General features: G+C 48.2%; 11 protein-coding genes across 11 annotated transcripts; 5 read left to right on the top strand and 6 right to left on the bottom strand.

The window, feature by feature from the left end:
• Window positions 1-86: 86 nt before the first annotated feature.
• POJ06DRAFT_264366 (uncharacterized protein) lies at window positions 87-1170 on the top strand (the record flags this gene model as incomplete). The annotated part of the gene is made up of 2 exons (XM_056189001.1): window positions 87-212; window positions 262-1170. 2 exons carry the CDS (start codon window positions 87-89, stop codon window positions 1168-1170), a joined length of 1035 nt encoding a protein of 344 aa, XP_056046989.1.
• A 1368-nt stretch (window positions 1171-2538) lies between these two features.
• Window positions 2539-3729, bottom strand: POJ06DRAFT_242182 (Alpha/beta knot methyltransferase). The gene is made up of 2 exons (XM_056186200.1): window positions 3262-3729; window positions 2539-3200 (listed from the first exon to the last, which is right to left on the bottom strand). The coding sequence occupies exons 1-2, from the start codon at window positions 3532-3534 to the stop codon at window positions 2724-2726; spliced, it is 750 nt and encodes a 249-aa protein (XP_056046988.1). The 5' UTR covers window positions 3535-3729; the 3' UTR covers window positions 2539-2723.
• Window positions 3730-3882: 153 nt separating this feature from the next.
• Window positions 3883-6749, top strand: POJ06DRAFT_3055 (uncharacterized protein). Its single transcript, XM_056190843.1, has 5 exons — window positions 3883-4408; window positions 4463-5095; window positions 5145-5384; window positions 5435-6168; window positions 6218-6749. Exons 1-5 carry the CDS (start codon window positions 4016-4018, stop codon window positions 6510-6512), a joined length of 2295 nt encoding a protein of 764 aa, XP_056046987.1. The 5' UTR covers window positions 3883-4015; the 3' UTR covers window positions 6513-6749.
• A 1444-nt stretch (window positions 6750-8193) lies between these two features.
• POJ06DRAFT_3033 (uncharacterized protein) lies at window positions 8194-9770 on the bottom strand. Its single transcript, XM_056190799.1, has 2 exons — window positions 9439-9770; window positions 8194-9348 (listed from the first exon to the last, which is right to left on the bottom strand). Exons 1-2 carry the CDS (start codon window positions 9607-9609, stop codon window positions 8317-8319), a joined length of 1203 nt encoding a protein of 400 aa, XP_056046986.1. The 5' UTR covers window positions 9610-9770; the 3' UTR covers window positions 8194-8316.
• Window positions 9758-11312, top strand: POJ06DRAFT_216991 (NADP-dependent oxidoreductase domain-containing protein). The gene is made up of 3 exons (XM_056185545.1): window positions 9758-9930; window positions 9984-10873; window positions 10920-11312. Exons 1-3 carry the CDS (start codon window positions 9862-9864, stop codon window positions 10954-10956), a joined length of 996 nt encoding a protein of 331 aa, XP_056046985.1. The 5' UTR covers window positions 9758-9861; the 3' UTR covers window positions 10957-11312.
• Window positions 11313-11447: 135 nt separating this feature from the next.
• Window positions 11448-13463, top strand: POJ06DRAFT_279299 (uncharacterized protein; the record flags this gene model as incomplete). The annotated part of the gene is made up of 9 exons (XM_056189799.1): window positions 11448-11569; window positions 11672-11838; window positions 11860-12145; window positions 12187-12364; window positions 12393-12525; window positions 12665-12802; window positions 12826-13118; window positions 13223-13289; window positions 13315-13463. 9 exons carry the CDS (start codon window positions 11448-11450, stop codon window positions 13461-13463), a joined length of 1533 nt encoding a protein of 510 aa, XP_056046984.1.
• A 508-nt stretch (window positions 13464-13971) lies between these two features.
• POJ06DRAFT_2912 (nucleotide-diphospho-sugar transferase) lies at window positions 13972-15721 on the bottom strand. Its single transcript, XM_056190361.1, has 2 exons — window positions 15132-15721; window positions 13972-15077 (listed from the first exon to the last, which is right to left on the bottom strand). The coding sequence occupies exons 1-2, from the start codon at window positions 15635-15637 to the stop codon at window positions 14411-14413; spliced, it is 1173 nt and encodes a 390-aa protein (XP_056046983.1). The 5' UTR covers window positions 15638-15721; the 3' UTR covers window positions 13972-14410.
• Window positions 15722-18040: 2319 nt separating this feature from the next.
• On the bottom strand, window positions 18041-19316 carry POJ06DRAFT_242169 (uncharacterized protein). Its single transcript, XM_056186199.1, has one exon. It carries the CDS (start codon window positions 19096-19098, stop codon window positions 18115-18117), a length of 984 nt encoding a protein of 327 aa, XP_056046982.1. The 5' UTR covers window positions 19099-19316; the 3' UTR covers window positions 18041-18114.
• Window positions 19317-20313: 997 nt separating this feature from the next.
• Window positions 20314-22992, bottom strand: POJ06DRAFT_2941 (fungal-specific transcription factor domain-containing protein). Its single transcript, XM_056190456.1, has 2 exons — window positions 22488-22992; window positions 20314-22429 (listed from the first exon to the last, which is right to left on the bottom strand). The coding sequence occupies exons 1-2, from the start codon at window positions 22777-22779 to the stop codon at window positions 20655-20657; spliced, it is 2067 nt and encodes a 688-aa protein (XP_056046981.1). The 5' UTR covers window positions 22780-22992; the 3' UTR covers window positions 20314-20654.
• An 816-nt stretch (window positions 22993-23808) lies between these two features.
• On the top strand, window positions 23809-25425 carry POJ06DRAFT_2833 (Alpha/Beta hydrolase protein). The gene is made up of 7 exons (XM_056190097.1): window positions 23809-23979; window positions 24038-24086; window positions 24135-24376; window positions 24430-24522; window positions 24576-24851; window positions 24913-25003; window positions 25054-25425. Exons 1-7 carry the CDS (start codon window positions 23917-23919, stop codon window positions 25152-25154), a joined length of 915 nt encoding a protein of 304 aa, XP_056046980.1. The 5' UTR covers window positions 23809-23916; the 3' UTR covers window positions 25155-25425.
• POJ06DRAFT_2851 (docking domain of Afi1 for Arf3 in vesicle trafficking-domain-containing protein) lies at window positions 25046-27719 on the bottom strand. Its single transcript, XM_056190190.1, has 9 exons — window positions 27650-27719; window positions 27467-27592; window positions 27204-27413; window positions 27087-27147; window positions 26670-27041; window positions 26327-26619; window positions 25774-26272; window positions 25439-25717; window positions 25046-25369 (listed from the first exon to the last, which is right to left on the bottom strand). Exons 1-9 carry the CDS (start codon window positions 27688-27690, stop codon window positions 25235-25237), a joined length of 2016 nt encoding a protein of 671 aa, XP_056046979.1. The 5' UTR covers window positions 27691-27719; the 3' UTR covers window positions 25046-25234.
• Window positions 27720-27756: the final 37 nt, after the last annotated feature.

Raw genomic sequence — 27756 nt, 5'->3', positions numbered from 1 at the left:
TGTATAGTTGCTGCCCTACTCCCTGGAGCCGCACGTAAAGAGCACGAATTCTCTTCTGATTATGCGCATTTTCGACCACCTCCGCTATGGCTGATACAATTACCCTATCAAGGCCAGTGGCAGACTTTCATGTTCATGTCCGCGATGGCGACATGATGAGACTGGTCATTCCGACCATTAAGCAGGGTGGTGTCTCTGTCGCCTACATTATGGTATTCCTCTGCCGTGTTGCCGTCTTTGAATCAATGCTAATGGAAGCAGCCCAACCTGGTTCCACCATTGACCTGTGTCGCTGACGTCCTCGCCTACAAGTCCAGATTAGAAGCGGTTGACTCGAGCATTTCGTATATCATGACACTCTACCTCTCTCCCGAAATCACGCCAGAAGTTATCCACGAGGCCGCGAATGCGGGCATTACCGGTGTGAAATGCTACCCTGCGGGCGTGACCACAAATTCCGACTACGGCGTCGCTTCTTACATACCATACTACCCCACATTCGCGGCAATGGAGGAAGAAGGTATGGTTCTTAATTTACACGGCGAATGCCCGTCGTCAGGACACATCCACGTTCTCAACGCCGAAGAAGAATTTCTGCCAACACTCAAGGATATTCACTCCCGTTTCCCCAGACTACGAATTGTGCTCGAACACTGCACTTCCGCAGCCGCAGTGCAGGCCGTCAAAGAATGCGGACCTACTGTCGCCGCAACTATCACGGCGCACCATTTATTCCTGACCATAGATAATTGGGCCGGAAATTCACTGAATTACTGCAAACCGGTCGCCAAATTCCCATCAGATAAACAGGCATTGCTGGATGCCGCTACGTCTGGTGATCCAAAGTTTTTCTTCGGCTCAGATTCGGCTCCGCATCCTATCGGCAATAAAGAAAAGGGAAAAAACGCTGCCGCCGGCGTTTTTACACAGACTCATGCGGCCGCGTATGTGGCCGAGGCGTTTTATCAGTTGGGAAAGCTTGATAAATTAGCGGCCTTTTTGTGTGACTTTGGCCGGCAGTTTTATAAAATTCAAGAGAAGGAGCCGGAGTGGACCGTCGTGTTGAGAAAAGAGGAGAATGTCGTGCCGGCATTGCTGGGCGAGGGTGCAGGTGCCGTTGTCCCATTCAAAGCAGGCGAGCAGTTACACTGGAAGGTCGAGATCGTCTAACTATAGGTTAGATTGCAGGATGTATTGTAAATGAACTTCGTTGAAGATTTACTACAGTAGAACCCCGTTAAGCCGATTCGCTGTAAGCCGATAACCCTGTTAAACCGATACTATTTTCTGCGAAAATTCGCCTCACGGCTATTAATCCAATTTCAATAAATCGATAACCTCGCTAAGCCGATATGAAATGGCTGTAAACATTACATCGGCTTAACGGCGTTACACTGTAAATATTTGTGGTGGTTGTGCGGCTTTGCATTTTGATGTCTGCAGTTAAAGTTTCAGTCGAGGAACGCCGCACAACCCCCGCACCTAAGCCACCTTCGAGAATCCTACACCATCTCCGATATGTACTAGTGTACTAGACAAACGACGACTAAAACAGAGAATAGTGCCACGGACAGTTGCGGTCATAGGCTCCACTGGCTTTACCGGACGCCATGTCACGATAGAACTGCTTAACCGTGGCCACACGATCCTTGGGATTTCGAGGACCGCTTCTGCAATCGATTGGCACGATACCCCCAGAGATCGATATATTGTCTGGCCAAACAGCGGAAATGGGGTCTACTTTGGCTCGGGCAGATGTAGTTGTTAAATGAGTTATCGATGCTGATGCTTCTGAGCACGCTAACGCTGAGCCAGTGCATTTGGAACCGACTTCGGCCTCGTAGCTCTGTATGGGAGCCGTCCGCCAAGTCCTCTTGGCATTCAAATATGCGACAAAGGCAACGGCCATTCCCTCGTCCTTTTTAATCGTGATCGGCGGCACCGGATCGTTAATAATGTCGAGAATGGGTCACTGTCGATTGTGATGCGTTCTTGCTGTTGACGTGCGCAGTATTGCCCGCAGTGCGGCACATGTTCCTTATTGCAAGGAAATTATCCGGCATATTGAGAGATGATGAAGGAATACCGCGAGATTCTGATGAAAGGAGAGAGGGAGAATGAGCAGCAATGCGAGCAGATGAAGCATGAGTAGCATATAGGTGACTGGTATGGCCGGTGAGTTTATCGAGATACGATATGCAGAGAGGATGACCAATATGGACGGCGTTGTTCGGCCTGCTGTACGAAAATTTTATTCTATGGCGGCAACGAATCGTTTTACTGGACGTCATTTCATTGCCGGCAACGTACTGCCCAGGAAAGCGGACAGGAGAATACGATGTACACATGCAATATTCACTTCCTTTGCGTTACAGATTGGCCGAATAGCAGCCTCCGATATAGCGATCGTAATCGCAGACGAACCCTAGAGGAAACGCATGAAGTGGAAGCACTGGACTGCTACTGCAGACCAGTCCGATGACCGACCTGTACCGTCTTATCCTACTATATGACGCGTGTAACAGTAAACTCTGCACATTTGTATTTACCTTATGTATTAGTAGAATCGCAATTTCCGCGCTTCATAAAGCCACGCTACTCATGAAAAGTAACCAACCGAAACGATTTTGACAACTGCAACATGCATAAAATCCGAAACTCCATAATAGAAAAAACTACAATTTTGACGACCAATACATGAAACGAGCAACGCACGCAAGACCTCACATGATTCCCCACGCATCCTCACATCCGTGGCAAAACTTGCTGCAAGCAACAGATGCGGACAACGAAAACTGCGAAACGCCAATCTTTTCATCAACCCACTCATCCGCGAAATCGTCCGCGCCATGAGCCATCGCGCCGACAAACACGCAAACACTTTCATCGGGATCCAAAGTCCGCACATAATCCTGAACTCTCTGGACAGGTGCGTCGGCTGATAATGTGATTTTTCGACATTTGGTTGGGAGATGATCTGAAATTGGGTTCTTGATCACTTTGAGGAGTTTCTCTTGCGAGTTGACGGACCGGATAGAGAGCTTGTGAAGGAGCTGGACCATTAACCCCGAGAATCGCTTGAATGTGCGCGGAATTCGGACCGACGGGTTGACTTCGATCAATACACCTTTAGCTGTGAGAATATACACTTGAAGCTTTCCAGCTTTATTAATGGGCGAATCGAGCAGTGTCAACAGGCACTGTAAATACTAATCAGTACACGAATCAGGCAAAAAAGCAAACCCATCGACAAGAACGAACCTGGTGCGTGATATCCGGTCTTGCATCCGCAATATCCCGCTGCATACGCTTCAGCAAGCCCTGATGATCATCGCAGTTCAGAAGAGCATAGCGATCACCCTGGGCGCCGTTCCGAGAAGGCACCTTGTGAGTTTCCAAACACGCCTGGGCAAGCACGACAATCAGCCGCTGCGTGTCTTTGTCGCGAGTATGGATCGGAACTGCAGCTTCCGGCATGAATGAGGGCGGGCCGGAATTCGATCGCACCCGGTGAGGAGTTCGTTGTGGAGGCATACCAAACAGGCTGAGACCAAACACGAGATCTAGTTCAAATGATCAGAGACTTCCACAGAGTATGAAGGCTTCTTCTAAATGGTAAATAATAAATGGCCCGTAGCTGGGCACGATTCTAGAGTCCTCAAACGCACCCTTGGAATTTTAAAGAGTACCAGATGAGATGGCGCAGCTATTTACTTTGGGACTTAAACACGAAAATTTTCGTAAGCTCAAATGTTAGAGATCATCACGATAACTATAGGTTTCAATCTAGCTTAATAAAGGAATACACTAACCTCATATAGATTAGATAGGCTGTTAGAGTTTAGTTTGACTCTACCACAACAAACCCCACGCGCACACTCTTGAGTATCACCTCAGACAAGCAGCTTGTCGATTCAATTCTAAGCCTTCGAATACGAACTATGGGTGTATTTCCGTTAAATTGTCCTACACCGGAAGCAGTGGTGGCGCACTAAGGCAGGAATCGACAGGATCAATGGTCCAGCCAAAAATGGCTTTCAGCGTCTACTCTGACAACGATAACACGAAGGCGAACTGTACGTCCAAGACAGGGACGGCCGATGACGAGGACTACGAATTTTACGATGATATCGACGAGCAGGAGTTACAACTGCTGGAAGAAAATGCGTACAAGCTCAGTCAAGCGGTGAGCACTCGGTCGAAACCGGAGTCAGTTCGCGTGCCGGTTAACGCGGCGTCGTCGCAGGTGGAGGACTTTTTTGCAGAGGAAGACGATGGAGATGAGCTGGCAATGGATGACATTATGCGCCAGCATGCAGAATTGAATGCGTGGAGTCATCAGCCTGGTCTGCAGCGCAGAGGAGAGTCAACGAACGAGGTAGTGGCCCTAGTGACACAGCTAGAAGAAGTACGTCATTTGCGAGGTCTATCGCTAGCAGGTATAGCTAACTTGAAGCTGTAGCTCCGTAAACACAATACCGAACTTCAGAGAGCGCGGGATGAAGCTCTAACATCCTTACAAACTGCTCGGGGGGAAATTTCCATCATTCGGAGCCATATGATAAATATTAATACGGTTCATGATCAGACTATCGCACATCTCAGAAGCGTTCAAGAGACCGAAAAGGAACGCCACGATACAGAGGTTGCAGAGCTTCGGCGCGAGATCGACCGCTTACAGGCTGAACGGGCATTCATGGAGCGCGATCTTAAAGATGTGATGGACAAGCTACGTGAACGCGCTGTACAACGGGAGCCTCAGTCAGCTGCGAGCGAATTTAAAACGTCTCCTAGTCCTCGAAAACCGAAACGCGCGGATAGATCGTCTGGATTGCGAGACGGCTTCGATGTTCCGATCTCGCCAACAAAAATTGGCAGGAAGAGGCGAAGACCGGATTCGGCTGATATTGAAGATAATAGGAATGTCCTGAGGGAGACGACTAATAGAGAGTCTATGAGCAGTCGTGATTCTTCAACGGGATCTGCCCTATTCGGTCATGGTTCTGAGAGCATGTCAACTACTCCGAAGGAGATTATACAGGAAAAGGAAATAGTGACGGACGAGGTCCGGATACCAGTTGAAGATAAGTACGAGGTATGCTGACTCATTATGACTTGGAATTGCATGTTCTTACAAGGCGTAGTTTGTGACAAAGTTGTACAGTTGCCAGCTAGAGTCAAATGGCGGCAATCTGTTTGATGTTCTCTCACAACGTTCAGTCGAACTCAAGGATAACGATGGATGTACAAAATACTCTGGGTCAATCTCTGCAGCAATTACCAGCATCATCAATACGGAGAATAGGACTTTAGAATCTCTGGTGGAGTCATTGATACTACGAACTATGGAACTCTGGCAGAGCCAAGTAATACATAGTACGACTGTGAGTACTTCCTGCCACAATTGTGTTATCGATAATTTAATGTATTATAGATGACGACCATTGATCCTCTCCTTAGCGTTCTGAAATTTATTGTCACCTATAACCCAAATATAATTTCGCTCACAATGTTGCAAGGTGTCGTCGTGGCTTGTCAGGAAACTTTTGTACGACTAGAATCCCGAGCTATCCTCCACTCTACAGACTGGCAAGCGAAGACACAGCTTGCCGTACTCTCACTATTTGAATCAGTAGTATGTGTGCTTGACGACAGGCAAGGAAGCTACAGCAAGCATAGCAACCGAATTATGGGCGTTTGGCAGTCCGTGTCGATTGAATTCGTATTGCGCATGCTTGCAAATAGGCACGTTACTCCGCGACTATCGATACGATTTCACCAGTCTACGTCTCGAATTCTCGCCGCATCTGTATTGCCAGGTTCTTTCGGTCCAGTGTTGCAAGCTCAAGATGATCAGTCTAGTGCAGAATCGCACATAGTAGATAACCTGACTCGGTTACTAATCGACGATCCTGTCGGATTTTCTGTCATCCGTGTGGAGATGGCTGAAAACACGCAGCATCCGGATTATGACGAATATGAGTACGAACTTGAGATTGTGTCTTCGCGACTGCAGATTGTGAATACGCTTCGAGCGATAGCCTGTACGAGGCATGGACAGAGCCTGATGGCCGACCATGCGAAGGTAACCGCGCGATTGATTTGTTGTGTTTCGCAACAGTTGGATAGGGTATACGAAAATGGCTTTGTACATAATAATACTGAACGGTGAGTTGCACGATGCAAGTCGTAGGCAACAGCCAACTAATATGACTAGGACTGACTTAATTTCCTTGGTCGTGCAATTACTTCATCGAATGCACTTCGGCAGCGACACCCCAGCCGACGATTGCCGACCAGTCTCGTCAATCGCAGATAACCCAAACATCTTGAATCCGTACGGTGCTAAGTATGAGTTGGTAGCGGGATTGACACGAGTAGCATTTGGAGAGGGGATGGTATATCACGACGCCTTTGACGACACGACGGTGGATTGTGCGAGAAATTTGCTGCAGATTGGAAGAACGATTCATGAGACTAACTTGTTATATGCGTCCGTGAATGCGGAGTAGTTTAGGATATGTCCTTGTACATATTGGGTATATTTTGCATAGCTTGACTAGTGTACATAAGTTGTCAAGGACGGTTTTGATTAATGCATATCCTTCTCCCTGTCTAGTATCAACCAACTGGGATACATTGACGCTGCTTCAGAGTGTAAGACGGATAACCTGACGGTTCGTTGGCGACCGTCAATCAAATGTGCATACTTAATATTATTCCGGTATCTACCTCAAAATTCTAGAGAAGCCGATGCAACCAACGTCATCTATTCCTTCATACGCAACAATTTTTCAATTAGTAGCACATAATTCAGAATGTGCGGTGCGGTGCGGTGCGTTGTTTATTTATTTGTGAAGAGGAAAATCTGACCTGCTGGCTTCCCGAATTCACTCCGAGGTCAAATAGAAATCGATGTGACGACTACGCCGTCTGATATCTAGCCGTAGTCCAATTCCATTTCACAGCGCAGCGTCAGTAATCGGTCAGAAATTCATGGGCTTCGCGGACAGAGGTCTGAAAGTAATTGTCGACGTTTCAGGTTCTGTATATTTCAGTAGCATCACGCTACGTAAGCACTCAGGAGCGTGTTATCTCATCGCTGACAAGATTCCGCTTGCAACTACTGAATTCAGGGTTAGGGATCGTCGGATGGCCAACAAGCATCGCAGCGGCTCCTACACCCCTGAACTGGCTGTGAGATCTGCTAGCCTAAAGTTGAGGCTTTCAGTGACTTTTGCTACCCATTCTTGAAGGCGATGCATGCTCCTTGTCAGGAGCTAAGCTTGGGGAATACGGCTTGTAGGACTGTGGAAGAGCGATAATTTCATCGGCAGACAGACATTTACATCCGTATGTTTATTCAGAGGTAGTGCGATCGCAGTCTGTCCCATAAAGGCTTCAAATGCAAGTTGTAGTAGCTGTGCATTTGTTTGGACGTAATATGAATCTAACGACATAAGATAATATATGATTCACAATATACGGAACTGCTACATCTGAGACATTTGATACACAAGTATTTTGCCATTAAGGTGTCTATTTCTTTCGCTGAAGTTGAATGCATTAGTCTAAGCAATGTGTTAGCATGTTCATGAAGTTTGTTATCTGCATAGCTACAAAGTTCGAAGGACTGAAAGGCGCTCCTGTCTTCTTCGAGGCTGTCTTGCGGCGTTAGTTAGCTTTGACGCTAACGGCCGAAAACATTGATTCCTGTGTATCGTGAGTTTGGGGGGACGCTTGAGCTTCAACGGAGCTATGTTAACCTTCGCTCCCCTGTTGACATTTTTGCCACGAGCGCTTCAATAACTTGATCGGTTGTGGCTGTCGGGGCTTCCAACGTGATTGTATCGGCAGTTTGCTGTGTCTGGTTGGGTGTCCTGAGAGAATCGCTGATAAGTTTCCCTACTTCATTGAAACTAGCAACAGGTCCGGGGTCCTTGCAGAGATCGCAGAAGTCCCGCTTCACATCGACCATAGAGTGAATTGCATGCCCCTTGAACATACCCAGCACGATGAATTCGGCCAGGAGTTTTCTATAATAGTGAATTCTGCGTTCGAGCTGGGCCATATGGACTTCATTCGATGGCAGTGACTTGTCGACCTAGTGGTCTTCAAATCCAGAAAGTGAGAACTTATAGAAACCCTGAAACTTTAAACCATTCTGACCAATTATTTTGTCAGCTTGTCTATTCCCTGTCAGGCCTGGCGAATCTATTCTGTTACAAATCGTGCTTAGGGTGACTGGGCCATTCTCGTAGCCTCTGCTTTGTTATGCAGTACCATGGGCCGTAGAAATATCTTGCTCTCTACCACTTAAGCCTCGTCTTTGTTCAAAGTGACCTCCAACACTAAGAACATCATATAAAGTCCGACCATACCCGCCCCTATGGTTCTACTCCACTTGCCTCCAAACCACACAGTCCCCACAAGAGCTAGAGTGGAAGCCCACATGATTCCTAGCTCCATGACACTCACTGAACCTGCATCAAATGTTCCCCCTGTATCAATGAGTACGATTCCGAGACACAGAGTCAATAGAAACATGTTACTCCCCACGGTATTCGCAACGAGGATACCCCCATGACCACGAAACCCGCTGAGCATGGCGACGAATTTCTCCGGGAGAGTGGTCGCAAGCGAGAGGATTACGACTCCAAAGAAGAAGCCGGAAATTTGGAGCTCAGCTGCTATCGTGGAAGCGCTGTGTGACAGAATATAACCAGAGAGACACACGGCGAGGAAGCCGAGAAGAAGCTGGAAAACATGGTACGTTAGTCCGCGCGTTGGGCGAGATGGACGCGACGGGCGGGACGGACGGGACGGGCGCTGTGACGGAGATGACAAGGACGATCTCGGAGTTATTATGCGGAGCGGAATGCTATCTGATCCGCCATTTTCTATTCTAGCTCCGTCCTCGTCTTGACGGCTGACCCCCTTCCTCGCGTTTTCCATTATCTCATTGTCCTCGTCAGTGTCTGCCTCACTCTCACCCTCGTCACTGCTGTCGTCACTATCCGAGAGTTCAGGTGCAGACATTCTTCCCCGGCTAATCGCCCACACAACTGATCCTATATACAAGACAAATGATCCAATCAGAAACCCGCCGAAAGCTCTCCCAGCAATTCTCAGATTCACAAGAGCAACTGTGACCACGGTAGTCATGACGAGCAAAATTGCAGAGTAGATCTTTGAGCTTCCATCGAACACGAGGCCATTACCATTGGAGTTATGGAAGAGAAGTCCAAGTGAAAATGCACCGAGGATATTAGAGATAGTGGAACCGACGACATTGCCTAGTGCGAGGGAGGAGTGGTGCTGAGAAAGTGAAGCAATTACTACGGCAAGCTGACAAGATGTCAGTGAAGCGCAGGAGTAGTAGACAATGTATGAAGGCGCGTATGAATCGAGAACGCACTAAACTGAGAGAATACGGACCTCTTCCCACTCAGCGCCTGCCGTCAGAAGGGCCACTAGGGACTGCGAAACACCGAGGCGACTCGAGACAATTTCCGTGTGGTCGACGAACTTGTCGGCACCGAGCTCCAAAACCACAAGAGCACAGGCAAAGGCCGCAGTGTTGAAAATAAGTGAGTCCCAATTGATCATCCTGACTCCGATTGAGATATTTCCAGCTTTACAACCAACACTAATAAATCATCAGTACAGAATTTATCTGAAATAGACCATCACGATGGTCACCACGTGCAAACGCTAAACCGCTAATCTTTGGCCATTTAACCCTAACCTCCTTGTAGATCATCTCAGTCCGGACCAGCGATATCTGCGCTGGGGGCCCCTGCGGAAAGCGCGACTTCCTAAACGCTATCGCGAGTTGATTCTGGTAACTACATCGCAAAGATGGTACTTCCTAGGACGCAATTGGGCAAGGATGGTCCCGAGGTGACCGTCATCGGCTACGGTGCCATGGTATGTTCTGCGGACCGAGACACTGTCTAGACGCACTGACAGGTGACAACCAGGGCATTTCTGCGTTCTACGAGCCCAAACTCGACGATGAAGCCGCTTTCGCAGTTCTCGATAAGGCTGTCGAGCTAGGCTGCACGTTCTGGGACACTGCCAGGATCTATAACAACAACGAGGAAGTCATCGGGCGATGGTTTGCAAAGACGGGCAAGCGATCCGAGATCTTCCTGTGCACGAAGTTCGGCATCAAGCCTGATTTCTCGACCGATGGCTCGCCCGATTATGTGAAGAAGTCATGTGAGGAGTCGTTGCAGCGGTTGGGTGTCAAGACGATTGATCTATTTTACCAACATCGTATGGATCAGTCGCTTCCGATTGAAGTGACTGTCGGTGCAATGGCTGAGCTAGTCAAGCAGGGCAAAGTAAAGTATCTTGGCTTGTCAGAGTGTTCTGCTGCGACCCTTCGACGTGCGTACGCAGTGCATCCCATCACAGCGGTGCAGATTGAGTACTCGCCCTTCGCGGTCGAGGCGGAACAGAACGGCCTTATCGAAGCGTGCAACGAACTTGGTGTCGCCGTGGTCGCTTACTCGCCACTAAGCAGAGGTTTCCTTACCGGGGCATACACCAAGCCTGAGGACTTCCCCGAAGGTGACTACCGTCGCAATGCGCCGCGGTTCCAAAAGGAGAATTTTGACGCGAATTTGAAATTGCTTGACGAGTTCAAGCACCTTGCGACCAAGAAGAATGCTACTCCTGGCCAGATGGCTCTAGCTTGGTTGATTGCCAAGGGCGCGATCCCGATTCCAGGCACCACAAAGATCGCCCGATTGGAGGAGAACATCAACGCCGCATATGTTCAGTTGACAAAAGAGGAGTTTGATGATATCAATGAGTTTGTTCAGAAATCTGGAAAAGTTGTTGCCGGTGCTCGTTATTCTAGCTCGTGAGTATCATTATGACTACTTGTGATATAGTGCTAATTGATGTAGGTATGGTCTTTATGCTGACACACCCGAGTTGAAGTAAACGATAAACGATTGCCTTGTATACGATCAAGACTTATTCTGTGGGTCAATTGGCGATGAAAATGTATCTACAACTTTTAAATTATGGTGTTTCTAATTAGTTCCAATGGCATTGAATGGGGTAACCCGGGATTGTGGGACTATTAGTCTCACGGCTTGGGCATGTTCAATGACTTCATAGAAGACTTCGTCCCCACCGTAATGACCCTATCTGATTCATGTGACGCCATCTTCCGACACACAGGACAAGGTGGAGCAAAAGATCATGCCGCCCATGAGAGACCCAACGTTCCAGTCGGACTCGTGTCCAGCCAGTCACCGGCTAAACCGGTTTCTCTAACCGAACCCTAGCCCTACGACACAGATTTCATCACACTTTAGGTCGGCACACACAACTCACTTATAGTTCTTTGAATCCGCCTTGGAGCTTAAGTCTTCCGATATGCGTACTACTGATTGGGTTGTCGACGTCGAAGTGATTGCCAATCCGGTATGGGCTATAAGAAACTGTATCTGGAGGCGGAGAAGCAGCTGAAAATAGTGGAGGACGAGATTAAACAAGCGGAGTACTTGCGTAAACTAGCGGAGGACGAGCGTAACCAAGCGGAGGAGCGGTTACTGCAGGATGAAGATCAGAACCAGAAAACGACTTCTGAATAATTCATCGACTGTTGTCACACCTTTTTGTCGGAACCGTTGAAGATTCAGACGGACAGAAATCTTACAACGAAAGGGTCGTTGACCAACCCCTCCGGACGGTATTGTCCTACATATCTTCGTCCGTGGTCTGACTTCCATAGTCTCCAGCAACAGGTATTCGACTCTGCCTACAGATTTCTACAGCCTCCCGACGAGGCTCCATCACGACTTCTGTCGTCCAGTGGTTGCCTGCAATATCTTGGAGAGAGTGTTTGCCGCCAGCAACTTGCGAGCGAAGCTGATCTTGCAACCTACGAAAGGTCTGCTGTGCAAAACCAAGTATATGACGCCATAATAGCCACATTGTGTTTCATTCCAGCCGCACAAGAAACGTTTCACCTAGGAGCTGAGATCCGTTTCGACAATAGCTCAAACGCAATTTACATTGCCGAGAACGGCGACAGAATACTTCTCTACACCGTCGAATACAAGCCTGCGCACAAGCTGTCTGCTGAGTATCTTCGCTCTGGACTGCGCGAGATGAACTTCGGGTGATCCAGCGGGTCAAGATCTCTAACGACGGCGAAGAAAGGCTCAAGTTCAACGCGGATCAGTTAACTCGAGCAGCGGTGGCCCAAGTATACGACGGTATGATACGTGATGTTCTTGCATATGCTTGCTTGACGAATGGCTATTGCACGGTCTTTTTCCATGTGCACGAGGATAACCCTGAAACTCTTTATTATTTCTTATCGGAGCCCAAGATGGATGTCGAATGACGAAACATATTTTCGACAGTCGATAACGGCTGTTGGCAGGATGTTGAGTTTCTGTCTTATGAGCGTTGGTTCTACGCCACGAAGCCAAGAATGGCGACATAGGGCGTCGGATCAATTAAAGAAATGGACGATGGATTTTGACCATGCGTTGCGTCAGATTCAGAGAATGCAACTCCTCCAGGCTCCGAATGCATCCCTTCATCTTCCTCTGTGACACGTCCACCTATCAAGACTCGACGGTATGACTTTCGAAACGGCCTGGTTCCGACGGTGCCGCGATTCGCACATCAGCCGATTCGTCGGATTCGGACTCTAATGCTTCGGGAAGGAAAAGGAATTTGAGCCAACGCTCTTCGTCACCGGAGCAGGAACGCGCCAGACGTTCGAAATCACGGGAGACTCGTACGGGGCGAGAACATCGTCCCCATAGTTCCTGGCATACTGCACGCAAGGGTGTTTAATAGGCTTGCCTACTAAAGGGTATTTGGACGTTCACTGTCCCAATGTAAGACTACATCGATGTGGCGAGAAAACTGATCGACATCTTATCGACATCGCGGACCTGGCCCGGCTCATTAAGCAACAACTTGCCACGGATCTTGATAACTACTGCACTCAGTGGGGGTGGGGGACAACAGGCATATGTGGTGCACCTTTCAAACTAACTTTAAGCTCTCATGGCTATACCTTTGTCTGCAAAGGCACCACTGATCTGGGTTGGAAGGAGGTTGGCCGCGAGCCTGACGTTTACAGAGCACTCCGGAGGGCCTAAGGATCTGCCGTTCCAGTTTTTCTTGAGACTGTTGACTTGGAAATGGCCTACTTCCTCCAAGGGGTGCTGATATTGAGCACATGCTGTTAATGTCGTGGGGAGGTAAACGGGCTAATCTAGTCAAGGATGAAGTGGAGTTGCCGGGTGGCCTTTAGATGGTCGGTAAAAGAAATCAATGAGCTGGGAGTGCAACATGGAGATCTACATTCGGCCAATAATTTGTGGAATTCCGAGCTCGGCCGCGTTCAGATTATTGATTTCCACCGATCAACGCTTGCCTGGCGCCAGATCCGAAGGCTTAAAAGGCGGCTTGGCTGAAGAGATGAAACTTATCTCGTCCGCGTCCGAAATGTTATTGAAACGGCTTGAACGCCATCTGGTTTCCTAGCATGACACATTCCGTTCCCGTTGAAGTTGATGGCGAGCAGGAATTTGGTCTCCTAGGTTGTTGGCAGCGGTGTTCAGTATTTCGTGCCGAGTCATGGTTGTATTTGTGCTAACTGGCATTGTCTAAACCGGTAACTTTCTATACCGTCTGTCACAAATAGTCTCAATACATTATTATTGTTACCAGTTGGTCTCTTCTAGTCGTCGACTTCTTTAGGCGCCCTGAAACGGCTTACTTGCGACTGTCACGTTCTTCTGTTCACCTGGAAGGCGGCTATATTTTTTGTGCAACATTTTATCAAATTTCCGGCCACCCTCCTTCCTTACACCTCTTCAGTTACCCTCAAATTTGTTCAGATGCAACGTTAGAGTTGCTTTCTATATCTTTGCCAGGCAAAAGTTCTCCAGTGGTTCAAAGGATTGCTTTCTACGTGTCAAGCAAAGAATTCTCGTGTTTCAGAATTTCAAGGACTGTGTTCATGGCAGCAGATCTGACCGAGCGCAGGCGTAAGAAACTGGTGAATGTCCATGTCCAGACGCAGCGTCACGCAATGTGTGGTATAATGACGACGTCGTGGTTGACTTGATTGGTAGCTTTTTAGTGCGGACAATACACGACTCGCGACTTTTTCGCCTTGCAGTAGACGTAGGCGTCGTCGGAATCAGATGACAATCCCAATCCTTTAGCTCGTCGGACGTCCATTATACGTCCTCGCCCCTCTTAAGGTCGCAAGCGCAACGGGTCTATTAAAAACGCCGTACTTAATTCGTTGTCGTTGCAAATTTATTAGTACAAGCTCCATCGCCATAGGTCTATTAATACATCTCCCTCATTATGGTTTAGTGGTACTCCGTCATGCAAACTCAATTCAGTCCGCTCATTTCTCGTCGCTTTCCTCTATGTTTTTCAAATTTCCCTCGTCGTGTCCGTTTGGCGACCACGAATGGCTCCAGTACGTAATGAAATAGCTGCCCCAGTGGTCAGCGGCAATAAGAAGTTTGCATCTCTCGCTGTCGTGCTCATTGCTGTTGACACTGCAGACGCCTCTAAACGGGATGCCGTCGCGCGCCCACGAGTAAGGGAACACGGCCCAGAACGGCAGCACCGTCACGGCATGCTGCTGTTTGTACTGCGGGCCAAACACGTGCACGACGGGGCTCTTGTAGAGACGCTGATCGAGCGCGTCCGAGTCGGCGTACTTGGTGTTGTATAGTTCGATATTGCTTTTTAGCGCGAGAGGTCCGGTGAGGTCTTCGGCGCTGCTGTAACTGCTGCCGCCTTTGAGCGTCTCTGCGACAGACTCGAGCGTGAGCAGAAAGAACGGGTGTCCGGGTGTGGACGCCATCCACGCATTCGGGATGGAGTGCTCAAAGTCATCTTCAGTGCCCATTCGGCCGAAGAATGCGCGTTTCTGTTGATGCGTGTTGGAGATGCTAGGGTAGGTCTCGTCGTAGCTGGTCGCGTAAGGCACGGTCGTGACGTTGTACGATTCGAAAAGCTCGTCTGCCGGCCGCAAGCATTCGACGTCAAGGTCCGCGTATATGCTAGTCGAATTAGCCCGAGTCGGCAGACACCAACAATCTGGATAGTCCACTTACCCGCCGTACACGTACATGTACATATTTCGTACTAAATCCACGCGAAAGATCTCACCCGGCATTTTTTCATAGTACTCGAGGAACCAGGGGAAGTGCTTTTTGACCAGGTCCAGGTTGTCCTGGTCGGTCCACAGGACCCACTCCCAGTCTGGGTTTTGCTCGCGGCACGACCGACTCCAGGCGTCGAATTTGGCCGGCAGATTTTGGTCAGACCAGCTCTGGTGGATTAGTTTGGGCATGACGCCAAAGTTCGTCGCCAGCGGCCGAGACAGGACATCTTTGGCGGACAGTACTTTCGCCTCGGTGCGACTGGGACGATCGAAGCCCGGTAAAGGAGGAGGAGGTTGGCTGTCGGAAGAAAACTCGGTCCGCAGCAGGATTTCCCGGGATGTCAGGACTGCGACACCAGCAAAGACAAGAACCGCGATGAGGCCAAGAAAACGTCGCACACCATGAGATTTTGGAGAAAGAATCATTTGCTGTGAAAATTGACGAGGGATGCGCATGGCGCTGAAGCCGGCTCAGAACAAGCCTCAGCTGTGGAAAACTGGTGTGAGGGCTGGATACAGGGTGGATAATATAATGTATGGATATTGGGCAAAAGGGGCGGGAGGAGAACAGTTGCGAGGCGAGCAGATAGGCGGGCGTAGCGCGGTTTAGAGTACGGCCAAATGTCAGATAGAGGGTATCGAATCCCCGTACCTGAACTCCGGCATAACGCACGGCCTACATTTCGAACAATTCAATAATGATATGACCCCTGTAGTAGTAGGCCGGCACCGTAACTTATCAGCTGAAGTATATTTATTGACTGGGGAAAAGAAATTGCATACGGCCGCATCGAGTGAGATTACTGGCAATTTTGTTAGCGTCACGTGTGACCTAACACCACACATGCTAAAGTTTCGCCGCTGCAAATTAAGTTCCGGCCCCTCGCTCGTTATCGGCGTGGCCCCATACTAACCCTAACCCTATCTGATTGGCCGGGAGATAACTTTTTACCGACAGACGAGACAGTTCGCGGGTAACTTTGCCGCTGTCAACGCTCGAGCCCACTGCGAGTTGATGACTTTCATAACTAACTAAGTATTTAATGTCGCTTGAGAGAGCGATCTCGTTCGAACGGGATGGGCGGATCCAGCTGATCCCAGGCCAGTCCTCTGTCACCGTTATCGGATGTAAATGGAACTATGCCTCTATCGACCGACATGCTCGTGCTAGTGTTAGCGTTCGCTCATCACGTTCACGTCACCTCTGTCGGCGGGACACGAAAAAATCTCCTCAGTACTAAACAGGAATTTCTCCCTTCTAATTGCACTCTTTTACCCCTCCTACGAACCTTCCGGGCCTGAACAATCTCTGCGCTATCTTCCAGTTGCTTGCGCGCAATTGATAGTGTATTTTGAGTTTCAGCAACGTGGGTCAGGCGATTGATATATCGCTTGACAGGTGATAAAAGCCTCTCCTGACTGGTCAAGATCGATCGCAAGACTTTAATTCATTCTCGGAGCTCAGTGCCGTCTGGGGGGAGAGCTTTTCAGCAAGGAATGATGAGATCGCCTTGATTCGCAGGTGTTCGTGGGATTTCTTGGATGACTGGAGAAGGTTCTGGAATATGGCGGACCACCTTTTGTGGGTTATATGGAAATAGACCAGCACCTCTCCATGCACCACGGATATTACGTTCTGTAATTGCCTTATCCCTTGTTCTTTTGTACATCTGGACCCACTCATAGTGCTTAATCCGGCCAATACCTACCCTGGTAATGGCATCGGTTTCCCTGCCAAGAGCTGTCTTCAATGGACCAAACACTGAGATATCCAGTGGTTGCAGCACATGTGAGCAGTGAGGTGGAATGATCATAAGGTCGATATTGTTTTCCATGCAGTAGGCGATGAACGGGGCTGTAATGTGGCTGCTATGGCCATCTGCAATCAGGAGACGGGGGTTGGATCCAGCCTGTTCACGGGTTTCTGGCTCAAAAATCTGGGTCAACCACGCCATTCCATGGCTCTCAGATGTCCAACCACTTTTGCTAGCAGAGAATCTCCAGTTTGGCGGAATATCTGGCACTACCCAATTGGCATTGGTGTGTAAACCCTTGAAGATGATCAAAGGTGGTAGGGCTTTGTTATCGGCTGAAATGCATTCAATGGTTGTCATCCATTCCTGACGCCCTGGAATAACTTTTGACTGGCTTTTCTGGAATATGTCAATGATGACCTTGTTTGATTGACTCGTTCCGATCCCGTAACCCGTTTCATCCATGTTGAACACATTACAAGCTTCATAGTTCTTTTCTGAAAACTGCGCGTCAATTGCACCAAACCACTGGTCAACCCTCTCACGCGTAGCCTCTCGATGCCTTGCCGACTCCAATTGACGCATTGTAACTGTCTTCAAATGCGGGAACCGATTCAGGAAGCGATAGATCCATTCGTGGCCGATTGGTTTGTATTTAAGGTGGGGGTTCATATCCGCTGACGCGTGCCGAACACGTCGAACACGAATCTCGTCAGCCATCTCCACAACCAACGCATGGGTTACCGGGTGCCCTGTAATGGCATACCGAGAGATCCAGCGCGCAAGAGTCTTCTCCTCTGCGATTGTGAGATTCTGGCGAGTTGCAGCGGCTTGAGATTGTGATTTGCCTCCAGAGACGCGTCGTTGAAGGGTAGACCGACTAACATAAAATTGAGCAGCAGCAGCGTTAATACTGCTACAATCATTATTTTGCTAGGCCAACAGAGCCTTCTGGATCTGTTCTTCACGATCCATGGCTACTTTGCTTCTTCGATATCCCATTGCTGGAAAAAAGACGTGTTGAAATTGGAAGGGTTGTTGTTGCCGGCCCAGATGACCATAGGGCCCAAATACCCATACCCTACGTTACTACCAAAGGATCAGAATAAAATCGCATTTGCCAATTCGCAAATATATGTCGCCTATCTACTCTAGCATTATTACTGCAAACTCTGAACCTTAGATTGATAAGTGGCCTTCCATAACCTTCACCGCTGATCCACCTAGGACTACCTTCTGCACTTCTTTGGTAGTCCTATTTAGCCACACCTCAGTCTCAATCCTGCTTAGTCGTCCCATGTCTAAACCTTGTTCGATTTCAAATCTTGAAGTCCAATGCTCTTCTGCGCTCGTCAGGTCGCTCCTTGGATGATCCTGCAGCATCTGGATGGCCAGGTACGCTGACAAACCCAAGGCCGCACTTCCAGTGGCAGGATCCTCTAGAGACCCTACGACCATTCTCGTACTCAATGACACTGTACCATTCGCCCGCATTCCATTGTTGACAAAAAAGTAGAGACACAATAATGAACTTTCCGAGTGCCAAGGTCTGTCTAAATCATCGCCTAAATCTGGTTGGCCGGGCGTAACTGCGGACAATATTTCGTTGGACGACAATTGGACGAGCGCAGATGTCATGCCTTTGACGATCGAGACGAATGGCGATGGGCAGACAATGTTTTCTGAGAGCAGCTTGGCAAAACCACGTTGAGCTGTTTCAGCCAAGCTAAGGTGTCGTTTGTGGATGTGAAAATTGTGGGGGACTTCGGCATAAGCGGCCTGAGTTATAGAATCATAACGAAAGGGGATTGGCCCCGTTTTTGTAACAATAGTCCCTTGAATTTGCGACTCATCATGCTCATTTCCGATTCCGGCTGCACCTAACAGGCACGCCGTTCCAATGGTCGGATGGCCGGCGAAAGGTAGCTCGGCATCGGTCATAAAAATATCTATTGTGCGGGATGCTCCAGCGCGATACTCTGTCTCTTCGTCGTGCAGAATGACTGTTTCCGAATAATTGAACTCTCGGGCGATTATTTGCTTCTGCTCTTGACTGATGGTCTGGGACTGAGGAACTCTGACAACTGCCAAAGGATTGCCGGCATACCGTTCGTTGGTGAAGACATCGAGGGTAACGAATGGAAGTCGAATCGTCTGAGCCATTGACGTTGCGAGATGTTGCACTTTGACTCTGCTTGTAATAGAATTATTCGTGAGATGAACTTAGATACGAGAATATATACAGAAAGGCGTTGGTTTTGGTACGGCTGTGAGTCACAGATTTCCACGTCACATACCATGACTCAGGAAGTTAAGTTTTGTAATTACGACTGTAGTTCCACATAAACTTTAAGTATTAAACCATGCTGCTCTTCAGGCCTTCGCGAACTCGAATGAAATTCTCTTGTCTTCTTTCTCGCAGTACTAAATAATCGCTAGCGCTCCTATCAATTAACTATATACTCATCTTGCGTTACCCTAATGACGTCATGCCATCCGAGCACTAACCTTGGCATTTCTTGTGGCAATCGTTCCAAGAAGGCATACCAAACGAGACTCTATCTTCCTACCAACTTCTAGAGTAGACCTATTATTAGCTCTTCCAGTGGCATTTTCAATATTGTTGTTTGTTCCAAGATATGACCAAGTTCAGTATTTGTGGTCTTTCCTGCGATGGTGTTCTCTCAGATAACGCAACCATCGGTTTTATGAATCAGTCAGCATTCCATTTAGCTCGGTATTCACACCGGACTGGCAACGACACGTGCAATCTTATGACAGCACGGAACTGGACCTCGGTATCGTAAATGATACGGTTTGATGTGGGCATTTTGATCTCGACTACCAGGTCATTGGCATGGCGAAGCCGCTTTTAACGAGTCCCGACTCCAAATGCTCAACCTCAGCAGCAACTGCTGATTCTGATACAACTGCGTCAAATATCCAGTTTCGGCGATGTCGACAGAAGGCGAGTTCAATTTTGCCCGGCAACTACGGAGTAGGAGCTCCTCAGTATCAGCCGCTACGATTAACATGAAGTCCGACCGGCGAGACCAAATATTTAATGCATCATTTGTAGGGCTGGTGATTGCGACCGTCGCATATTACCGTTTCCACGATTAATACGCCTGCAATGTGGACAATCAAGTAGTACTTTTCGTAAAGGAGATATTATATTCGAAGAATTTGTGACCTAGAACCTCAATATCTATGAAATTTCTACATATCATGTGTCAATTCTATTGCCGACTGATGACCACCTTAGTTCGTCAGCGTCAGAAGTAAACTTCCGAGGCTCTATTGATGGTATGATGGTTCAGTAGCGCAGAGCGAAAGGAGGACCAGGCTAAGGCTAGATAGGTTGACTTCGGCTATCCGAGCTTCAAGAGAATGAGATTGCTGGACACGAGTCGAATTAAGATGTTCAGTGACGGGCGGAGAATCAGTACCAGTCTTGCACTTGAGGACCTTATCAATCGTCTGTCGGCAATAGACACCCGATATAGGCGGCAGCGAGTGGATGGCGTCTGGAGTCGCAGCTGGAACTGGGTAAGCTTGACAACTGGCTACTATTTAGGCAAACTTACCATAATCATACTAAGGATTTGATTCAATGTAACAGCGACGTCACCGACCCTATTCCAACTGTCTCTGCATGATTTGGAAGAGTCTGTGGTAGCGATTGTGCTGCAGAGAACATTAGTCAACGCGTGGGAAGCTCATGCTTCTCTATGGAACTTACCATCGTCACTCTCTACCATGTTATTCCCCAGGTCATTACCACTGGTTGTCCGCCGCCCAGGAGACATGACCTGTGCAAGTTTTGACTGCAAGCCTGAGTCCGCCGGCGTGGCCTGGTTCGCGGCAGGCGATCGGCCAGAGACACTTTGTTGCATGCTAGAGCTTTCATCGAGGAAGTTCGCCAAATCCACTTCGAGCTGCAAAAGGAAAGATTGGGCAATCGGAATATCGACCTTCATATTATCCAAGGCTATAAGCAGAAAGTCGAGTCGCGCTCTTTTATCCGGATCAATTTCATTAGTCGATGTCCGCAGTGCCTGAACAAAGCACCGCGCGGCAATATAGACGCAGAAACTTGTACACGCGTCAAACGCAGTCACATCAAAATGGGAACAGTCCTGAATTATTTCCGTAATTTCGGACGCCGCTTGTAAGCAACGTTGCTGGCTGGCCTCAAACTCCGATTGATAAGCAGGAGATGTACGGGTCCGGAATACCGTGGCTTGGTGGAGACAAATACTGCTCGCATGTATGGACATAATCAGCCTTGCGCGTTGTGGTGACAATGGCCCGATGGGCCGCGTGATGTCGAGTGAGAGCGAGTGCATGATATTATCAAGCGCGTTGTCAAGATATCTGAAACGCTCAAAGAAGTCTGGCAGAACAGTACCAAACACGCCCGTGGTTGAAACACCAAAGTGTAGGTGCGTATGACATCGACCAAACATCACGACTGCGAGAATAAAACCGGAAAACTCGGCCAACTTGACGTCCGAGTTGGCCGAAGTCGGATTAAGAGCAGCTGCTAGCGAGAAAGTAGGTTCTTCCACACCGCTTTCAAAAGCGGCCTCACTCGCCGGTAAATCTGTTGCGATATTGTTCTCGTCTATAATCAGAGGCCATCCAGTTCCAACACTAGAATACCGATCCATGGCGAAAGCGCACCAAAATGTTCGTCGCCGTTCCTCAGTTTCTATCCATTCAGAAGGCCGCGGAAGCAATTGACTAATTCCGGATACTTTGATATCAACGATGTTGAGCTGTAACATTATCGCTGATCGGCATGCAATGCCGGCCGAGATCCAGGCGCGCGGCAGAAGCAACATTTTGAATTCGTATTGGCTGACGAAAATCCAAGCTTGCGTATATGTAATACTCATGATGTGTTCACCATGACTGCGCATCTGGATTTGTTCAAGGTACTTGCGTGCACGAGTATAGAACACATTCGCATACTGCCGATACTTGATCGACGCTGAAGCTGTAATTGCCCACACTGCGTAACGAAGGTAAATTGGAGGCTGGAACTCAGCCGGATAGTTGAGTGATGCCATATATTGCCGTTTGTGAATCATAGGATTGAAGTCATACTGAGTTTCAAAGAATTGAGCGTTAAGATCGTTCATCATCGCTTGCGGTGGCAGACGCTCGTCCATGCCAAGGGGCGTCAACTCAAAACTATTTTCTGAGGCTCCCAGTGTGGCCATCGGGGAGAGACCAAGATCGACGTCAGTCGCGAGGTCAATCGCTCCAAACTGGCTTGGAAGCATGGCTTGCTGAGCGGATAAAGGTCCCTGAGGCGCACCGACGAGTGGATTCTCTGCGGTAAACGCGAACATTGACTGGGCATCTTGCGATGAGGCCGGCCAGGAAGGGCTCACCTGTTCCCTTGACGTGGCAGCTGTCGACACGGGTGGGGAAGGTATTTGCCCTGATGAATTGGCTTTCTCGTTCAACTGGCCCTCCACATAAGCTATTCACTCGGTCAGATGCCTACCGGATCATTTCATAATATTTCTCAAATCGCGTACCTAACCTTTGCTCCAACATCTTAACGTATCCTCGCCTAGGCCCCGACTTGCGACGCGTTTCTTCGTAGAAACAGCGCTGATCCAACATCCTCGCGCAATTCCCGCAAGCAGGCCGCGCTCCATCACATCGTAGCTTCTTTCTCCTGCACGTTACACACGCTATTCTTTTGGACAGGGGCATATTTTGTTGAGACTTCGGCTGTTCATTCTGCGCTTTGTAAGCCGGCGCATCAGTGTTCATAGCCCTGGGCTCGGAAGACCCATCAGAGTCTGGGGGGGTCTGCTCGGACATAGTGTGGGTGTAAACCGCCAATACTAGCGATATGCCGAAGAAGGTGTTAGCTGTCGACTACAGTGCTAGCGATACAATGACGAAAATGGTGTTCCCAGAACTCCTCCTAGACTACTTGGTCGTGACGGCCAATGCAGCCATGTGGTGATAGTAAGCTTGGCGTTGATGTCGGTGATAGTTCGCGCCGCTGTCATGATGACCTCCAATTTTTGGGTTTAGGGCTCAAACATTCAAACTGGACCGGATCGATTGTCGACGCGGCTCTCCTACATGTACATCGGAATGCCAGAACAAAGCGATGCTAATCAGCACATCTGAACCATTAGACAATGCACTAGATCTAGTAGAATTTTGGTACACCAGCCTGCTCGACGTTCATTCTCTGCCAGTCGTGAACTATTTTCAGTCGCGAGTTCGATGGCAAGCTCTCAATGCCGGAGAGCGCCACTATAATTTAGATTCCTAAACATTTAAAATTTGTACGCCAGTCTAGATAATTCAGACTACTTGGTCTGCATCCTTGACAGACTACCTGTGGTTGAAAGAGGATGATGAGCGGCCGACGTCGTGGAACTGTGTGGGGTCCCTAATGCGTGGAGATAGGTGAGGGTGAAGTTTTGACTAGCATATCGAAATATCTCTTTATCTTGGCCCATATGAATCAGAGCAGCTCTATTCAATACGTGTGCTCAATATTTAAATTCCATTCGTAAGCTCACGCAAAATGGCGTGGATGACAGGGGTGATACTGATATATCCTGCTCGAGTGGGATACTTCCGCCGGGAAGCATAAAGTCAACCTGGGATCTCTGATGTGAACACGTTTAAATAGCCTTTTAAGTCACTATTTTGGAGACTGGTAAAGGTTTATGAACGCGGCCGACAATGTGAACATGGACCGGGATTACGCCACGCAATCTCAGACCAAGAACTCCCCTGAGTCCCGCTTCTTTGGGTTAGGGTGTCCCTTGAACACATTTTAACTTAAAAGACTAAAGTGGAACTTAGTAAGACCCGGGCACCCGGTGGCCGATAAGCGTAACTCTATCATGACAATAAATCAGCCCGTTCAGCTGTGGTCAATCCTTGCACTTCCAATAATCCAGGGATTATATTATTAGACGCAAGGTCATTATCATGACGATCTCAACAGCTGAAGCGTGGCATGTCAATGGCATTGATTTTTATGTGAAGGCCACTGTCAGTTGAGATTGTTTCTCCTCTCCCATTTTTCGGTCTGCTAATTAGTTGTGGCTAGGTGCCTCCAGCAGGAATCCCCACTGTGGCAAAGTTATTATATCTTCATGGCGCGTGACATTCTTGTGAATCTAGAGTATGGTGCTGACTATGCTCAGGTTTCGCGGAGCATGTCGATCGGTACAGCGAGCAGTTCGAAGTTTTATCTAGCAGAGGCATCGAAGTCTTTGCTTTCGACCAACGTGGGGCCGGCCAGACGTCTCGCGAGAAGAAAAAGTGGGGCATGACTGACGAAAATATGGTTTTCCTTGATCTGGAGGAAATAATCAGACGGAAGGTCGGTCCAGAAGTAGTCGATGACAAGACCGCTATTCCGTGGTTCATGATGGGATTCAGCATGGTGAGTAACACCGATCCAACTACCTTGGCAGGAGTCTTACAGTAGTTGAATAGGGTGGTGGAATATGCCTCAACTACGCAATAAAGGGCCAGCACAGAGAATGGTTCGCCGGTTATATTGCCACATCTCCTTGGGTGTTGCTCCACGTACGTCAGGTTTTTATAACCTTTTACACATTCTACTAATACAGTCTATCAAGCCTCGGACACGTCCAAATCCGATTGTCTATCAAATTCTTCTCGGCATTTCCAAAGCGTTTCCAAGATTTCAATATTTCACCGGTCTCGACTTCGAGTTCCTGTCCCGCGATCCAGCATTAGCGCAAAGGGTGAGAGATGACCCAATGTGCCATGCCACTGGCACTTTGAAACAAATGGCAGATACTTTCGATCGCGGGCGGAAGCTTCTGGATAATACCTATAGTTCAAACTTCGTGAACCGTGCTGTTTTGATTATTCATGGTGACGCAGACAAGGTATAAATCATCATTCAATATCGCAGATGAATCTGGATGCTGACGGATAATCGTTCACAAGATCGTTTCGTACGATGCTGCAAAGGATTTTTTTGACAGTCTTCAAATCACTGATAAGACGATGATCACCATTGAGGGTGGCTACCACGAATGTAGGTGCCAAATACCGTTTTCACTGTAGTGGCAATGTTGACCAAGTTAGTGCACAACGAGATTGAAGACGATCGCAAGAAATTCCAAGCTGAGTTGACAAACTGGATCTTGGAAAAGAGTGGGGCAAAAGCCGACGAGTCGTTGTCATGATTAACTCTGAGGTCAAGGTGTACGAATCCGAGATGACACGCCGACGGTTTGCTTTCGCAGAGACGAATCCATAATTTATCTTACATCATAGCTGTTGCCACGTCACCGAGCAAAGACTGCTCATCTCCTGAACCAGCCGTCACCATCTTGCGGCACAATCTTTCAAACGCTATTTTATGGAATTGTCCCAAATTATCGTAAAAGTGGCGACCAGTCTAGTAAAAATTAGTTTCCCGGCGATGTAAAACCTAACCTTGCCATATTTTCCCGTGAAGAAAACGTACCACATGATTGCGAATTCGATCCAAAATTTCTACCACGGCATAGCGCACTCCTTTGGTGGTGTGAAATAATCCTGCCACTAATGGCTGTAGCCCACTCTGGCTTTGTGGGAGACACGCCAGCAGCTGAGTGATCTGATCGGGATTGACTACGACATCCCTGAGGGCGTCAAATATTTCGGCAGATGCCCTCGGCGACAGGTGCAGCTTCCGTAATCGATCGATTTGATGTTGAAGATCAATGTTCGTAATAGGAATTTTTGGCCCGTACTGCTTTAGGTCCTGGGAATATTAGAATGCTCCGACCGCGCAAAGCGTTAAGTTAGATCGAGACTTACAAAGATATAGTTATCATAGTTGGAAGTAGTTTTCCATCCCGCAACCACGTGCCTGTAGAGATTCAGGTCTCGCATCTTTTGTTGATCATCTAACCAGACATAGCCGCGCCCGCTAATCACATAGGCCTGATCTATGGCCGGCCACAGCCCCTGACTGCCGATCAAGTCTGACTTCACACCTCGCGCTTCGTCATATGCAGCACAAAGTTGTATAAATCGGCCAATAAATTCTCGGAATCGCGCTCGAATAACACGTTCACCGTATCTGTTCAATACCATCCTCTTGATATCCTGGATAAATGACGCATCGGCCGAAATGTCGTCTCCAGGAACGGAAGCTCGTGTAGACGCCGGCAACGCGGCACCCAGAGACACCCGTTCTGGTTGCCTGATGTGCTTCGATATGCGGACTTCCCCGGTTTCGATGTTGCACAGAATATCCCACCACGACGGATGACTCTCAAATGCTGGGTTTGTCACGCCTGCAATATATCCAGGACTGCAACCATATTACTAAGGCCGAACTCAACTTTATATGAAGTTATCAACTCACACGTGAATAAGCTTATCGATTTTACTGAGATCGGTATATGGATAGGCTCTGTGCGAGAAACCCCGCAGTATTCCGCTACTAACAAGCGCGCACGCTGAGAGGACAGCATCCACCACGTCTTTCGCTGCTCGACCAGGACCCATAAAAATAACGCGCTTCTCCGTTAGCAGGCCATTCATAAGAACTATGAGCGGATGCGTCTTTGATCCAGACGTCGTTAAATGAGGATGCAGAACTGAATACGACTTTGGAAGCGTATTAAGTATTGCTGTCAGAAGGAGAATAGGTGATGGCTAAATTTCATTAGCGGCAACAGCTGACATTCGCGTAACGGACAACTCACATCACCGACGCAATCAGGAAAAGAGTCGACAGGTATTCGCATCGGAATGTCCAAGTTATTGAATTTGATTTTGGACTCAAAAAAATGAGTGTCATGTTTATTGGAACCCGCTGAAATGCTGTCATGGGAGGAGACACTGTTGTGCGCGTGTACTACATTATTGGCGCTCTGCATAAATGTCTGCATCTGCTGGAATTGGAATCTCTCAGTAAATAAATTCTGCATTGAATTTGACAACAGAATTTGTTTTTCATATGGCCCAAAAGACGGCATGCGACTAATATCCATCGCGTTTAAGGACTGGTAGAGATTCCTCAATACATCAATACTTGGATTGTGGAAGTACTCTGCCATTGCCAGCAGCAATATCGGCTAAACCATGTCAGCCAGTGGACAAGTTACCCAAATCTAACCAACCTTATAAATCTGTATAAAGGAATGTCTGGTGCAAATAGCCATAGCTCTGACAATTGCTCCCCTATTTCACAAATTAGCACAATAGCAATATGTACGCCTGGAGTGGGTAGTCATCACCTCTTGGCGTCGCTACAGGCTTTGGTGTTAGCCAGATTCAAGACGTAGAGCATAGGATTATGTTCGTCGCCAGTCCAACGTCCGCCTCCACTAGTCGATCTCGGTCGTCCACCAGTCGATTTCGGCCGTTTTCGCTTGTGCAGAAAGAACACGGTCCAGTCCTCTTCCCGGGCATGAGCCTGATCAGGAAGCATCAATTCGGCAAGCAATCTGGGATCCATTAGCCCAGAAACCATGTAGTATAATGACATGTTACGTCATACTCTTCATCGCCATCTATTGGCCTTGGATATTGAAATTTCACCGTTGGTCCCTTGTCGACGTCAAATTCGGCGGCTAGTATGTACTCCACATGCTCAGCTGCGTCGTTCGCGCTAACAGTTAGATACCTGCATAATTTCCGTCAGCAAAATATCTCTTCATATGTACAGGTTTAGCGCACGGACATATTTTCTTGAGTCCACCTGTAGGTTTGTAATTCACGCATTATTGCATGTTATAGATACTTCATCTGGGATGGCGAACTGAAGTTGATAAATTCAGCTCGAACATC

Source organism: Lipomyces tetrasporus, assembly GCF_029532465.1.
Source record: "Lipomyces tetrasporus strain NRRL Y-64009 chromosome Unknown POJ06scaffold_1, whole genome shotgun sequence".
Lineage (NCBI taxonomy): Eukaryota > Fungi > Ascomycota > Lipomycetes > Lipomycetales > Lipomycetaceae > Lipomyces > Lipomyces tetrasporus.
The sequence above is the reverse complement of the archived record's forward strand: the minus strand, read 5'-3'. Positions and strand labels throughout refer to the sequence as shown.

Bases quoted from the DNA above. Each gene is read 5' to 3' on its own strand.
- POJ06DRAFT_2912 (XM_056190361.1), bottom strand. From the start codon at position 15,637: ATGCGCATCCCTCGTCAATTTTCACAGCAAATGATTCTTTCTCCAAAA. The intron at 15,078-15,131 runs GTAAGTGGACTA...TAATTCGACTAG, and splicing joins TACATGTACGTGTACGGCGG to CATATACGCGGACCTTGACG.
- POJ06DRAFT_3055 (XM_056190843.1), top strand. From the start codon at position 4,016: ATGGTCCAGCCAAAAATGGCTTTCAGCGTCTACTCTGACAACGATAAC. The intron at 4,409-4,462 runs GTACGTCATTTG...TTGAAGCTGTAG, and splicing joins TAGTGACACAGCTAGAAGAA to CTCCGTAAACACAATACCGA. The intron at 5,096-5,144 runs GTATGCTGACTC...TACAAGGCGTAG, and splicing joins CAGTTGAAGATAAGTACGAG to TTTGTGACAAAGTTGTACAG.
- POJ06DRAFT_2833 (XM_056190097.1), top strand. From the start codon at position 23,917: ATGACGATCTCAACAGCTGAAGCGTGGCATGTCAATGGCATTGATTTT. The intron at 24,523-24,575 runs GTACGTCAGGTT...CAGTCTATCAAG, and splicing joins CTCCTTGGGTGTTGCTCCAC to CCTCGGACACGTCCAAATCC. The intron at 25,004-25,053 runs GTAGGTGCCAAA...TGACCAAGTTAG, and splicing joins TGAGGGTGGCTACCACGAAT to TGCACAACGAGATTGAAGAC.
- POJ06DRAFT_2941 (XM_056190456.1), bottom strand. From the start codon at position 22,779: ATGTCCGAGCAGACCCCCCCAGACTCTGATGGGTCTTCCGAGCCCAGG. The intron at 22,430-22,487 runs GTACGCGATTTG...CCGAGTGAATAG, and splicing joins GATGTTGGAGCAAAGGTTAG to CTTATGTGGAGGGCCAGTTG.
- POJ06DRAFT_242169 (XM_056186199.1), bottom strand. From the start codon at position 19,098: ATGGCTCAGACGATTCGACTTCCATTCGTTACCCTCGATGTCTTCACC.
- POJ06DRAFT_2851 (XM_056190190.1), bottom strand. From the start codon at position 27,690: ATGCGTGAATTACAAACCTACAGGTGGACTCAAGAAAATAT. The intron at 27,593-27,649 runs GTCCGTGCGCTA...GAAATTATGCAG, and splicing joins AGGTGGACTCAAGAAAATAT to GTATCTAACTGTTAGCGCGA. The intron at 27,148-27,203 runs GTGATGACTACC...TTTGTGAAATAG, and splicing joins GCCTGTAGCGACGCCAAGAG to GGGAGCAATTGTCAGAGCTA.
- POJ06DRAFT_216991 (XM_056185545.1), top strand. From the start codon at position 9,862: ATGGTACTTCCTAGGACGCAATTGGGCAAGGATGGTCCCGAGGTGACC. The intron at 9,931-9,983 runs GTATGTTCTGCG...GGTGACAACCAG, and splicing joins TCATCGGCTACGGTGCCATG to GGCATTTCTGCGTTCTACGA. The intron at 10,874-10,919 runs GTGAGTATCATT...TAATTGATGTAG, and splicing joins GGTGCTCGTTATTCTAGCTC to GTATGGTCTTTATGCTGACA.
- POJ06DRAFT_242182 (XM_056186200.1), bottom strand. From the start codon at position 3,534: ATGCCTCCACAACGAACTCCTCACCGGGTGCGATCGAATTCCGGCCCG. The intron at 3,201-3,261 runs GTTCGTTCTTGT...TAGTATTTACAG, and splicing joins GACCGGATATCACGCACCAG to TGCCTGTTGACACTGCTCGA.
- POJ06DRAFT_3033 (XM_056190799.1), bottom strand. From the start codon at position 9,609: ATGATCAATTGGGACTCACTTATTTTCAACACTGCGGCCTTTGCCTGT. The intron at 9,349-9,438 runs GTCCGTATTCTC...ACATCTTGTCAG, and splicing joins CAGGCGCTGAGTGGGAAGAG to CTTGCCGTAGTAATTGCTTC.